Source organism: Odocoileus virginianus, chromosome 26 (assembly GCF_023699985.2).
Source record: "Odocoileus virginianus isolate 20LAN1187 ecotype Illinois chromosome 26, Ovbor_1.2, whole genome shotgun sequence".
NCBI classification, from domain to species: domain Eukaryota; kingdom Metazoa; phylum Chordata; class Mammalia; order Artiodactyla; family Cervidae; genus Odocoileus; species Odocoileus virginianus.
Genome location: NC_069699.1, coordinates 22,493,139 through 22,508,124, shown reverse-complemented (window position 1 = coordinate 22,508,124; position 14,986 = coordinate 22,493,139). Strand labels below are relative to the sequence as shown.

The window sequence follows — 14,986 nt, the reverse complement described above, 5'->3', positions numbered from 1 at the left end:
ATTGATATTCTAAGCATAATCTGTCTGATTTCAGAACCCACGCTCTCAGTCATAACCCAGAAACTTGGTTTTTAAGAAAGCTAATAGCTGTCTCTAAATCCAGAAAAGTGGAAAACTGAGGCAGTTATCCACATTTTTCAAATTAAAGCATGCTTTACAATATATAGAAAATAAGACAAGCTTATTTTTCCCATCAAATTATCCTAATAATTGTGTCAGCTCACCACTCAACTTTGCACTTTCAGGCTCAGTTAGAGAAACAAAGAACATCTGTTGTTTAGAACCTGAATAGAATGCTATTCTTTGTTTCAGCTTTATTGGAATTTAATTCCTTCATCCCTTTTTGTAAACAACATTTCCTGTGTCCTACAGTCTACTTTTACTATCTTTAGAGGATGGTGATAGGTAACATAAAATATTTAAAGTTATATTTACCCTATTAAACTATTTTATTCTATACACTCAAAATTGTACCCAAAATGGGACTCTGTAACAGACTTTGCATGTTTAAGTATGTTTAAGCATACTTCATGGTACACTGCAGAAAAGAATTTAGCTCCTTCAACTTATGTACTCAATTAGAAAATTATTGAGTCATCGTATTTTAATTTTTTAAGACTTTATGATGGAAAACCATGGAAATTTGCTAGTCACTCTATCCATGTCTAACATTATTGTCGACTATGTCTTCTGAAAAAACTGAAATGGTAGAGTATTCCAAATTATTCTATATACCGCGTAACAGAAAGGTAGTTCAGTCGCTCAGCTGTGTCTGACTCAGACTCCATGGACCGCAGCACACCAGGCCTCCCTGTCCATCACCAACTCCCAGCGTTTACTCAAACTCATGTCCATTGAGTCTGTGATCCCATCCAACCATCTCATACCTTCTCTGCAGAAAAATGCCAATTTTCAAAGAAACAAGGTAACATAAAATAAACTAACCACTAAAATTATGTTAAGAACATTCCCATTGTTTTTTAAAGTCCAGAAAGCTGCCAGGGATATTGAAGTATATTAATTTCATTTTCATAAGCAACAGGGCTCATAACGCAACAGCTCATAGATATGCACAAATGTTAACAGCATGCTTACATTAACGCACTAGCATCTTTATATGACTTTTCTTTTATTAGGAAAGAATTCAAATAGAAAATGGGACACTCATCATAACTATGCTGAATGTGTCAGATTCTGGTATCTACCAATGTGCTGCAGAAAACAAATATCAGATAATTTATGCAAATGCAGAATTGAGAGTATTAGGTAAGTCATTCATTTATAGCCAAAAAATTCAAACTGACATTTTAGCAAGCTATGATTATATGTAATATGGATCCAATTTTTCTGTAAATTAGAAATTGCTTTTCCTTGAAATAATGAGAAATGTCTAAATTAGCTTCTAAAGTATGCAAAATGGGAATTATTACTCTGCTTTGGGTGATGTGGTAACACATCAGGGCTTGGAGGAACCCACTATTGGGTGAAACCAAACCAGAGGTGGCTCCCCCCAAATTGATCCAGCATGAGATTTTGAATACAACTCAAAAAGCACCTATTAGGAAAGTTTTCAGCTACAAATAAGAAAAGAAAATGTTAATTTACAGACTTAAACAGGGATGTATTTATTTCCACAAGAACTTCAGGCTTTCTAGGTGGCTCAGTGTTAAAGAATCTCTCTGTCAATGTGGGTTCAATCCAAGGGTCAGGAGGAGCCCCTAGAGGAGGGCATGGCAACCCACTCCAGGATTCTTGCCTGGAGAATCTCATAGACAAGAGAAGCCTGGCAGGTTACAGTCCATGGGGTCCCAAAGAGTCGGGCATGACTAGTGACTTAGCATGCACACATGCAGAAGAACTTTGTGGGGGGTGGGGGGGGGGTAGCTGAGCAAGAGCACTGTGGCTTGATGATCTGTAAACTTTATTACCATGGTTATAGCCTCCTGCATCCAGGATGAGTGCTGTAGCTACAGAAATCAAGTCCATACTGAAAGCTGAAGAAGAGAGAGGGGACAGCCCATATCGCTAGAAAAGCAAACTTTCCCTGCGTTCTTACATCAAGCTCCTTATATGTAATTAGCTAGAACCTTGTCACGTGACCACTCAGACCTCAAGGGAAGCTGGGAAATAAGGCCCTATAGTGGAAAATATTGAGACAGAAGCAGTTTGAGGATGATATTCTGGGACACTCAGCCAGTGGAGTTGTCACCATAAATGACTCAGTGATGTCTTTCATCCTGAGACTTCCTTAACAGTATAAACACAGGAGATGAGAGGAAGAATCAAGTAAAACGGCAAAGTTTCATAAGTCTATGGGTGATGGACACTGATTCATTTGTTTCTTCATTCAATCATCATTTATTGAACATTTATTGCGTATTAAACCCTGCAAACAGAACTATCAATATCAAAGTGATCTTTATAGACCCTATAGTTCTACAGAGGGAGAAAAAAAGCTAAATTTTAAAATATAATGATTATTACAGTCAAGAATTGAGTAGGTGCTATCATCTGAATATAACCTAAATTGAAGACCTTCTCTTTAAACAGATATCAGAAGAAAAAGTATGCTAGGTCAGTGCAAGGGCAGAGAAGCCATACAAGACAGCATGGCATATCTGAAAGAAACTCATGTAGACTTTACGCTAGGAATGAGAACTGGACACACAGGTTCCCACAGGCAGGCAGCTGGGAAGACTTAGATGTATCCCCAGGCTGTCTAATTATTTATCACCCTTATGAACTGGTATTTGTTCAAGATTTATTTAGTGAGGACAGAGCTGAAACTGACAAAGACTTTTTTTTGTTTTTTTCCTCTGTTGTTGTTGTTAAAGTTTCTACTCAGCCTGCCTGCTTCAGCTGAAGGCAGACTATTTCCATTTTTCCAGTTAATGGTATGCCTAAAGAAATCTGAAATAATAATATACTGCTTTCATTTATTTACGAGGTATTTCATTGTGTGTGCTCTCTCTCTCCCTCTCTCTCTCTCGTGAAACCATCTTCACCTTCTTTATTATAAATACTATAAAAAATGTGGCCTTTGTAATTTGCTTCATCCCTCACTCTAGCTTGCTTTTGTTATCTCAATGACCATTACCAAAACAAAAATAATTTACATTTACTGAGCAAATAATTTGTGCCACTTGGTACTTAACCTTCTTTACTGAATGTTACCTCAGTCAAGACCCAGACTAACTGACTGAGGTAATATCTATTGCCATCTTCATTTTACAAATGGAAACAGTGACTCCAAAATGCCAAGTCCACAATTAGCTCCAAAACAACTTGAGAAAAGTAGCTTCAAAAAGAGGGGGTTTTTTTGTTTTATTTTTACAGATATTAGATTCTATCTAGGATACTGCATCAGTTCTTCGGTTACCACATGTTGATTAGATGAGTAATTGAATAATTCTGTGATTTTGTTTTTAGCCTCAGCTCCTGATTTCTCCAAAACTCCTCTTAAAAAATATTCAGTTGTTCAAGTTGGTGGGGATATTGTGATTGAATGCAAACCGAATGCTTTCCCCAGGGCCACTATTTCTTGGAAAAGAGGAATAGAAAGCCTGAGACAAAGCAAAAGGTAAACAAATCTCCTTTGTTTTAATATTTTAAATATTTTGTAATATAATATCTTCCAGATTTTAGGGTTTACTAGGTTTTCTAAAATTCTCTTACAGTAAGCTTGCAACTGTGTATCTGGAGATCTGAACACTTTCACATGATGGTATAAACAAAAGGAATTTACAAGGCTATGAACTGTTTGTATAACTTGACTGCAATATTTTCAGTGCATGTGCTTGTAATAGATATATTTTAAGAAATCCTTTAAGACCTTTTTCTATATTCAGTTTGAAGCCTTTTTCCTGGCCCAGCCTGCTGAGAAATCAGTGAGAAGAACATTGCACAAAGGAGAGAGACAATCGTACTCACACACCTGGTGTTGTGGTTTTTAAATAGTCACACAGGTGTTCACTCCATGACAAAATGAATTCACCACATGAAAAAAAAATGTAGAGAGTTCCCATAGAGAAAGAAGAGAGGTTTCCTCCTATTATGAATGTGATTGAGAAATCCCAGATCAGCACTGGCAAGTTCTCTGGGAGAGTTTTGACAGCACAAAACAGGTGTTTTTCTCTACTTATAACACATTTCATTCCATTGTGCTGTAGAACCTTATATATTCAGAGTTGATTTGACTTCAGTTCCAACTCTAATTTAAGGACCCACGTGTGTTTCTATGTGGTCAGATACACAATAGGGTGCTACTATGAATTAGCCATGGTGCTGACGGTATGAAAATGGTTTCATGGGCACTTCTTCAGCATCATATGTGCCACAAAGTCATCTACATACCGGGCAGGTAACATAAATAACAAGATATGCCAGGTAAAAGAAAAGACAGCTCAATTGTTGTGAAAAAAAAGTGGCAGTCTGTCAATCTCAAAAGCCTGTGAAGGAGTGGAGAGTGAGTTCTACACCTAAAATGTATAGTCACAAATCTGAATTCAGCCAAATGTTGCTTTATGGGAAGAATTTTTAAAATTTCAGGAAAAGCTAGAAATTTAAATTTTGACATTGAAACTTCTGGGCCAGAAAAAACATCCACGGGTTGTCCAAAGGGACACCGTTTTGTCAATTCTGATCTCAGATTGCATTTGTGGTCAGGAAGAGAGAAAAGTAGGTTAAAACAAGCAAATAAGCAGTGTTGATTGTGTAGAATGCTCTCACTGTTATCTCTCTCGCTGAGGCCTTGCACACTCTCTCCTGACAAGAAAGAGAAAGCTCTTTCTAAGTCGCTCTTTCTTTTCCTCTTCTGTCTCCCAGGGACTCTGTAGCCTAAAACTGAAGCTTTTCCCAGGATAGGGATCCTGTCAAATTTATTCTTGTATTCCCTGTGCCTTGGCATAGAACCTAAACTCAGTAAATATCTGCAGAATGAATGAATGTTTCCAAAAGGATGAATATGTGAGGCAGTACCAGCTTCACAGAATGGCTATTCTGGGAAGAAATGCCTCAACACATAAGAACAGATGCTTTGAAAAGAAAGGTGAAAAAGATGGAAGGAAAGCTGGTGCCCACCCAGTTGGTCTCCTCCCCTTCTAACTACCTAGGAGACTGCTATAAGCACTCCCAACAGATCTGGATGTTAAATGTTTTCTCTTTCACTCCTCAATCCTAATCAAGGTTTAAATGCACTGCTATAGAACGGGAAAACTCAAGAGAATCCCATAGCCTCAAACACAGGCTCTGTACTGAGCACTGGGATAAATTGATTAGCTCTGCTTCATTTACTAAAGTGACTGTAAGTTTTCACCTAAAGAACAAGAATGACTACTGTTTACCCTCCATAACCTTTAAAGATCTGAATGCAAGTAAGTATGTTGGGAAGAGATAAAAAAAGGGAGAAGATTTGGATGAAGGTAAGAAAATGAGAGAGAGAGAAAGCTTTGTAGGGTACAAGGGAAACTGCTTTTTAAAACAGCTTTTCATATTTATGTTTTATTTGTATAGAGGATGAATTTGGGAACTTTTTGGTCCCAGAACAGTTACTAATAGTTATGTCAGATTCATTCTTGTCTTACTGGTATTAAAAGAATGGTCCATGTGAATTTTATGTACAGACCCATCTTTCATGATTCTATTCACTCACTGCTTTAGAATTTCATTACATGTTTCAACAAAAGAAAACAAACAAAATTATCTTCTGAATATGCATCCTAATAAGTTGAAAAAAATCAAGCCCCAGTAGAGTACAACAATTACAGATATATATCTCTGCCAGATATAGATGACCTTAAGCAGTATTTTGCAAAGGTCACACACAGCCAGCTCTGTGAGACTTTGGTCTCTTCAGGCTTCCTATCCTGTCCTTGCTTCTATTGTCTTCTGAGAGGACTGGTTTCATTAAGACCAAGACTTAATATAGCTTACTGAGAAACGCAGCACCTATGCTTCTATTTGTGTTGACTTGATGGCCTTTCTGTAGTCTTATCATGGGGATTTTCAAACAGGCTGCAGATAAAAATTAGAATGAAGTCAGAAAAAGAAAAACGAACATCGTATATTAATGCATACATGTGGAATCTATCAAAAATTGGTACAGATGGTACAGATGAGCCTACTTACAGGGAAAAAGTGGAGATGCAGACATAGAGAATGGACTTGTGGACACTGCAGGGGAAGAAGTGGGGGATGAATTCAGAGAGTAGCAGTAACATAGATACACTACCATGTGTAAATTAGGTAAGTAGTGGAAAGCTGCTGCATCACACTGGGAGCCTAGTTCGGGTGGAATGTGGGGGTGAGAGGGAGATTCAAGAGGAAGGGGATATATGTTTACTTATGACTGATTCACATGCATATTGCTGTACCGAAGAAACTAACACAACACAGGAAAGCAATTATATTCCAATAGAAAAATACTAAAAAAAAAAAAAAAAAAAAGGAAAGAAAGAAGGGAGGAAGGAAAGGAAGAGGAAGGAAAGAAAGGGCATAACTATTTACTACTGTAGAGGTGGTATGGTACAATGAAGACATAGCTCAGCCTCTATTCAGTCCTAATTGTACCATAATTTGGAGTAAGTCACATGTCCTTGTTAGGCCTCTATATGTAAAATGGATTAGAAGCATCACATCTTCCTAAAAGACAACAGAGAACAAAGTGGTCTCTTCAAGCCCATTCAGGTCTAGGCTTGATTTTTTTTCTTCTATAGGTTTGATCTGAGCCATTAGAGGGTAACTGAATCTTTTCCCCATGATCTTTTCTCCTTCTCAAATCAGCGATGCCAGGACAAATCCCAGGTCTTAGCAAAGTAACTGCATTCAGCTTGTAAATAGCACACACAGTGCAAGAATAATTTGGTGAGGAGAATATTAAAAGAGTATCTAATGCCACACACTATTTCTTGTAACATTTGCAATATATGAATAAAAGTTATTTGACTTATAGTCTGTGTATACATTTGAACATTGAGTGTGCTCACATGTGTGTGTATATATTATGTGTGTACCAAAGGGTTAGCCAAAATTTCCAAAACTAATGAAATTAATTATCCTAGGAGACAGAGACCTAGTCCATTTCCAAATTTTACAGGACCAGATCACAAACTCAAACACAGAATAATGAATCTTAGTACATACTTTTTAATGCCACATCAGCTTGAATATTATATTTAAATAATATACGTAATTCCTATCCTTTCATACTTTTGTTAAAGCATAATATAACTGTATACATAGGAAGATTAAAAGAGTCAGATACAGAAAACAGCTTAAATGACTTCAAGTAGGAGCAGTTTTTAGTTCTTGACCTTGGAAATATCTATATGGGGAAACGCATGTTTTTAGTCTCTTTTAAAACTTCTATACCATCCTGTCTACTTTGAAATTTCATTGTCACTATATTGCTTCCAATAAAGCGTAGCTATCTATCTAGAGACAATTGAAAGAATTCTAAAGAAATCTATCCAAAGTAACCTTACTCTATGGCTTACTTCTTAAAAAAATGGTGGCAATATATATTTTTTGAAAATTTCTTCCAGTTTTACATGAATCAAGACAGCATACAGCTTATAGCTGATGTAAAGCTTAGACCTAATGCCCAATCTGCCTTCTCTGTTTCCAGAACTTTTCCTTTCTACAAATAATGGAGAACATACTCAAACTCTTTATTTTTTGAAGCCTACTGTCACATGATTTTTACTGAATTCATGTGTTGATAATTCAGATCAAGCAACATTTCTGAATATGGTTTTCATTTCTTATTGACCTATGTGTCACAATTGAAGTCTTGACTATTTTAAGAGTTCCATCTTTACCAGTGTCTATTTATGGCCAGCTGTCAGAGAAGAAAAGTTTTCTTCCAACTAAAAATAGGCAGAGCCCTAAGGCTGCCTGATTTCCTGCTAGAAATGTATAGTCATACTCTATCTACCTCATTCTTTCTGGAGTTACCAATCATTTAGAAACAGCATTTAAATGGAAGAGAAGCAATGGTATATTCCTCAGGAAGAAACTGGAGTGTATTATTAAGAGCCCTTTGCTGGGAATCAGAAAACAGGGTTCCAGTTCTATCATTGATAAGGGGCCTGACCTTGGGTAAATTCACTAGCCTACTCTTCTTTTTTTTTTTTTTAATTAAGGTCACTGTTCTTGTATTTATTTAAAATGAAATAATTAAAAAAAAAAAACCTAACAGAAACACTTAACATGCTACCCACATAGTGACTGCCAGAATAGAGATTATATTTTAGAAATCAATGCAAAACATTAGCCTGGAAGGTTGAAATTGCAGATTCTATCATACTCAAAATTTTATACATGCTTTACTGATTTGTTCAGGTGACCAAATGATTGTGCCAAATATGGTGATTGCTATGAGTTGTCAAAGTGAGTTGTCACTTTATTTTGTGTCTATCTGAATTGAGATTTTTACAGTTAAACCAAAAATGTATTTAACAATTAATAGGCCCAAAATGTGTTCATTCATTCATTCTGTAAGTATTTAATGAGCAACAATTATACCTCAAATTCTATGCTAGGTGCTGTGGGTAAGTTTTAAGTAGCCGACTACATGATGCATAATATCCCTCCATAAGAAACTGCTTTCCTTTTCAGTTATTTGGAGTCAGAATATCTGATTTCTGTTCTGAACTCTACTTCTCACTTAGCTGATAATTCTAGTAAGTCCTTTAATTTAATTGGTCCTCAGTTAATTCATTAAAAATAATTGGAGAAAATAATAGTCGTCTCACTCTTGAAGCTGTGTGACTCAAATGACACAGAATGAGTGAAAAGAATGGACGATCTGTCTATACTTTGTTACCATTGGCTGCATGTACTGCTGTTATCCCAACCTTTATGCAAATCCAAGTTACACATTCTTACCTCCACCAGCCAAGGGAAAAACCAGAGACTTCACCACAGGAAGTCAAGATGAATACAGATGAAGCTTATCTCTGCAAGGCATTCTGAGGCAACTGAGGGAATCAATTCCACATCTGCTAAATTTGATTAATCACTTCTTTTTTGCCTTGTGGATCCACTTAGCAAGTGAACTGACAGAAATCAAAGGCCTAGATTTATCTCCTTATCCCCAGTGACTGCTGGCTACCTGTGCAGGGATCACTTCTTGAATTTAATAGAAGATGTAGGAAATGTGAACTTTCTGGACCAACAGCTCAAAGCTGTCCTCAGACAGGCAGCATACAAAAAGAAGCCTAAATCACCTGAGATTTTGTCAGAGTGGATATACACTCTCTGAACAACAAAAACAAAGAGATGGACCGATTTTTTTTCCTATTATCAAAAGAATAATAATTGAATTAATAAGTAACACACCATATGCTTCATTTTCCTAAAAACATCTACCCTATTTCTCTCTCATTTCATAAGATGAAGTAAAGTAAAATCCAGCTATATGTTAAATTGCCATTAATAAAGAACATAACTATTTTAAGCATGTCCATAAGCCAGTCAGTATACACGCTTTTCATATTTTTCAAAAATCAAAGCACAGTTTTTTTTTTTTCATATTCAGATACATTTCTAAGGTGTATCTGAATACACCTTCAGCCACAGAGTATACAGTCACATTTGTACTAGTTTTACCCTGGTAATCTCAAAAAGCTGAATACAAAGGATACTTTGAAATTCATAGGGAATCAAACTCACTCAGACATAGAGATTCTGCCCCTACCCCTGAACAACTGGTTTCAGGATGTGGTCAGAGTCCATAGACTTAAAACAAGAGGACTGTTGGACCTTTTGGAACCAATTTCATGACCTCTTTCCACTTAGATTTATGTGAGTGTGTGTACATATATATATATATATGTATGTATGTATATACCCATATACATATATGCATACACACACACATACTTCAAAAAGATCTTATGAAATCACGGATTTTGTGATTTCTTCTACAGTAATGACACCATTAAAACCTTCATGTCTCTGAGCATTTCACAAAATGCCTGCATCCCCTGGCAAGGTATGAACCCATAAGCTGGCATGGAATCTAGTAGTGATGCTTATTCAATAGTTTTGCTGCAATCCGATAGGCCCACTCCATTTCCATCTGCATGACACTTCAACTCCTAAGACCTCTTTCCAAGACCCAACAGAGATTTTTGGGAGTCTGAGGAGAGCAAGGAAGGAGTAGAAAGGGGAAGCAGAAATGAGAGAAAGGAGATGAGGAGGAAGAAGGATGAGATGACATTCTCTGTGCCAAGAGAGAATTGATCATTATTGAGCAAGTCACTTGATCTTTCTTCTCTTCATGGATAAAAAGGTGCCCTTGGGAGAACCTATTTGGAAGTCCTTAGCATAGTGACATAGAAACAGAATTAAAAATGAGTGTTTTCATTCTTTTTCTTGCTAAGCCACCAGGACAAAGTAGTTCCAGAGTTACAAACAGTGACAGAACCTGTTGCCTAACACTGTTATCACTCCACTTTCTGCTTGGAGCCTTGTCACAAGCATCTTACTTTGTAAATCAGCCTTCGGGAGTCTGCCTGCCTGATTGTAAGGAAGCCACTTATACGGTGCGCCCTCCCTTTTGACGCTTTTCTATATATCTTCTCCAGTGGCACATTATTTAAAAATGTGTCTGCCTATGCAGGAGATGCAAGAGACATGGGTTTGACCCCTGGGTGAGGAATATTCCCTGGAAAAAGGAATGGCTACCCACTCCAGTATTCATGTCTGGGAAATTCCATGGACAGAGAAGCCTGGCAGGCTACAGTCCATGGGATGGCAAAGAGTTGGAGGTGGCTGAGTGACTGAGCACATCGTATGCATGTATCTTTCAGTAACTGCTTTCTAAATCACCATTATTCCTCCATTCTCTTTAAGCTTTTATTCCCAATCGTTCAGTCTTAAAATATCCCCTCCACACACACTTTTTTTGAACACAACTTTAGCCAAAATGTAGCAACTGGCAAGGAGGCTTTCCTATCCCTTACTCCTTGCAGAGCTTCCTAATGAACAAGCAAACAAATCTAATTTTAGTTTGTATCATCAACTACTTAATGTAATACTGCTTAGTACATCAGGTAGCATGAGTATCAAATAGGCAAATGAACCATATGTTCCCATGTTTAAGGAAGAATGACAGTCTGCATAATGCCAGGCTTATTACTATCTCCCTTCTGTGCTGCTTCTTTGTAATAAAATTTTAAGTTGTTCATACTCAACTCCTGAGAGCCTTGTTAAGGTGAGCTTTTCCAAGGGAATACATGCTGAAGATGTCAAGAGCCATCTGATACTCTTGCCCATGTCACGCAAAGATGTAACAAGCTAAAATCCTATGTGTGTCCGTGTCACTCTTGCCCTATTTTTTCCCTCTTGCCATCCAGTCTTCTTTCCTTTATCCCCACTGGTCTCCACTGGCCTGGAGCACTGACCCTTTAGCACAATGCTTATAGAACCACCTGCCTGCCATGGTCTGAAAAAGCTCCAGTTCATTAAAGATGTAAAGCCTGCCTTTAAACCCAACCTGTCCAGCTGGGTATGCACTGTTTTACACTGCTGTCTTGCTTAGGCTACCGTTGCTTTAGTTCCCTACTTAAAATCTTTTAATGATGGGTAATAACATCATGTGGATTTAAGCCAAGGGTAAATATGGCAAAGAAGTTCCACAAATAAATAGCATCCTATAAATTCCTGTACTAGAAACTATCACTGAAAATGCATATAAGCTTCGTTGTAGAGTTGCTATGAATTCATAGGCTAGATCAGTAGCTTTCACTATCATGCATAAGATTATTGTGCCTAAGATTTCAAGATCGTGCATGATAATGCACCTAAGAACACTGTGGAAAAATGCAGAATCCCAGGGTTGCATTCAAGATTTTGAGTCCATAGGCATGAAGCAGGGTTGAGCAATCTGCATTTTTGCAAATTCACTCTGTTTCCAAATAAAGCTGAGACTGTTCAATAGCAGCAAGAGAAACACTGCTTTGGTGCAAACAAATCATTTAAAAAATAGAAATTTTGTTTCATTTTCTTTCCTCCAAGAACTCTGCTTTCTATATCAACATGCTCAGCTCCTCATCTTATCTCATTGCTCAGCTCAGTTAGTTTTGAAAATATGAATACAATTAGCCTTCAAATGGTGTCAACTTACTTATGTGCTTGCTTCTAATTTCTGAGTGACATTTATATCTTCCAAAGTTTTCATAAATATTCAGCAGAAATAATTTTAAAGACAGAATAGGTCAGTTAGTACAATGTATACAAATCACCTTTTGTTCTTGGTTTGACTTTGGAAGAAAGAAGCGCTGACTTGATGGGCTTAAGGTATAATGCTCCTTAGGTAAAGAAAATGGTTGCTTCACAGGTTTGTTAAGCTGTTTGTTACAGCTACACCTTCTTAGAGATACCAGTGGGCACAAGGAAAGTAAATAAATAGAAACAGAAACAGAATTTTTGTCTTGGTAGAAATTATGATCCAGTTGAAGAAAGAAAAAACTAATTAAATGTCAGTTAGTCTCATTAATAGTTTCAAAATGAAGAGTGAGGCTGTCAGAGCATTTTTTTAAAGTCACTATTTCCCTATTTCCTTTATTTTTTCAAAAAATTGCCACTATAGAATTAAAAAGTTTCCAAATGAAACTTACACACAAGCTCATTTAATAAAACAGGTAAAATTGAACAAATCTAGCTAATATCTTGGAGAGAGAATCAGAGCCCCCCTCAACACCCTCCCCACTTTCCAGCCACAAGCAACCCAAGGAGTGCCCTAAGAATCTCCTGGATCTCTTGAGAGCAGACTTGGAGAATTCCTGATTTAGAGTGACAAATCTGATTCTCAAGTGTGACTTGTCAAGCTACTCATTTATTTATAAGCACAGTTGCAAACCAATTTGACAGGCCATGTGCAAGTTTCTAGGTTTATAAATTTGAATGAGCTCAGAGTCTCGTGAGGGAAGCAGGCAGGGAAGCAACAGCTCCAGTGCGGTGGGGTGTGTCACCATAGACAGGATGGGGTGGAGACTCACAAATGCAGGCTGGAGGTAACTGACCCAGCACTTGAAGGGTAGGTGGAAATTTCCTAGATGAGGAATGTGGGAGGAGCAGACTTTCTGTGTGGCTGTCGTAACCCATAGTTAGCTTCATACTTGATGCCATTTTGAAGATATAGATATAGATTTTCCTTCCTCAATACAGGATGTATTTCATCCATGATTTCTCTAAGTAGAGAATCAAATTATTTTATGAGTCATCCAACAGTCGGTTCTTTGAGTATTCAAGGGATTCTTCGATATACTTAATAACATACAGTTTCATTCCTTCTCAGATTAGATTAACCAATTCAGTCAGCAATATACCCTTGCAATAGTTGAACCTGAGCCTTATCATACCTAATTATAATAATAATATCCAGTAATATCCTACCTACAACTGACAGACAACGTGTTGAGATGTTAGATACAATACCACTTAAATTTCACATGATATCTATGGGGGGTATCATTTATTCACATTTTTTAGATGGTTAAAGCTAAGGTTTACAGAAGTTAGGCATCATGTCAACAATCACAGAGTAGTAAATGATAGAAAAGCATTCCAGGAAGCTCTGATTGCAAAGCCACGTGTAATCTTAAACACCATGCTGTAGGTTTTTAATTAGCTTTCTGAAGTAATATAGTGTCCACCTGTGGCTCTAAAGGCAGACTGTCATACTGCACACGTTATTTGTTCCTCATTTTTTTCCAGTTAGACAAAAGCTCTTCTGAAAACAGTGACGTATACAAATTCCATCTTTATATCTATCAAAGGTATTAGAATAAATCCATTTGTTGTCAACATACTGTAAGATGGGAGTTTTAATTGACATCAATATAATAAAAATAAATCAGTTCACTTAATGGCTTAGCATCCTGCATCCACAATGTTCAAATGACTGATTGTATTTTCTTTTCTTTTCTAAAAAATTATTAATTTATTTCTTTAGGGCTGAGCCAGGTCTTCATTGCTGTATGCGGGTTTTCTCTAGTTGCAGGAAGCAGGAGCTACTCTCTGGTCATGGTGCATGGGCTTCTCATTTCAGTTGCTTCTCTTGTTACAGAATACCGGTCCTAGGGAACACAGGCTTTAGTAGTTACGGTGTGCAGGCTTTAGGACATAGGCACACTAGTTGTGATGCATGGGCTTAGTTATCTCATGGACTGTGGGATCGTCCCAGTCTGGGGATCAAACCCATGTTCCCTGCATTGGCAGGCAGATTCCTAACCACTAAACCACCAGGAACCCCTTAGATTTTCAATGTAACATGAACTATAATTTTTGTTGACATATAGACAGGGATATGAAACTTCAATACACAAGGATAAACTTCCTAAGCTACATAAAAGACTTGATCTAGATATGAAATTATGTTACAATGAAGAAGGAATTGGAGTCAGCAGACAAGGAGGCAAACCAGTTGACCCTCCCCCTGCCCAGTCAGTTTGTAAACTTAGTTTTGTAAAGTTTCTGAGGAAGTCAATAATTCAGTAGCCAAAGGGGATGTAAAATTGGAAATCCCACTAGCATCTACCACCTTCAAAACTACCCATGTTCAAGATAGCGAGGGGAAGACTTTCCCAGATACACATATTCTGTAATCCCTGAAGTACAAAGCTGGAGTGAAAAAGGTAATAATCATGAATGTTTCAGCCCAATTTCCTCACTTTTTATATCTGAGGGAAACCAAGGACCTCAGGGATAAACTTACTAGTTTAAGTTCATCTGGCTGTGTTTGAATCTCATCTATCTATCTCAAAGTGGGCTGCAGATATAACTTTACATTTGCAAAATTTTAAAGCCCTGAGGAAAATCACACAATAGGCTCATCATCATAAATGTAATGACAGTGTAGCCAAAAGGTCCTCACAATGTGCAAACTTCTCCATTCTGTTACGCACAACTCTTTCTCCCATTGTCCTTTCAATCCATTCTCCTCTAGTTATGTTGGGAGCATCCTTTTTAAAACATTTCT

At 37.3% G+C, this 14,986-nt stretch overlaps 1 protein-coding gene across 1 annotated transcript in view; it reads left to right on the top strand.

Annotated features, from left to right (window-relative positions):
- Positions 1-14,986, top strand: part of CNTN6 (contactin 6) — a 310,426-nt gene that overhangs the window by 228,330 nt on the left and 67,110 nt on the right. The window contains 2 exon segments of the mRNA XM_070455653.1: positions 1,137-1,266; positions 3,430-3,580. Of these exon segments, the coding sequence (XP_070311754.1) occupies positions 1,137-1,266; positions 3,430-3,580 (281 nt within the window).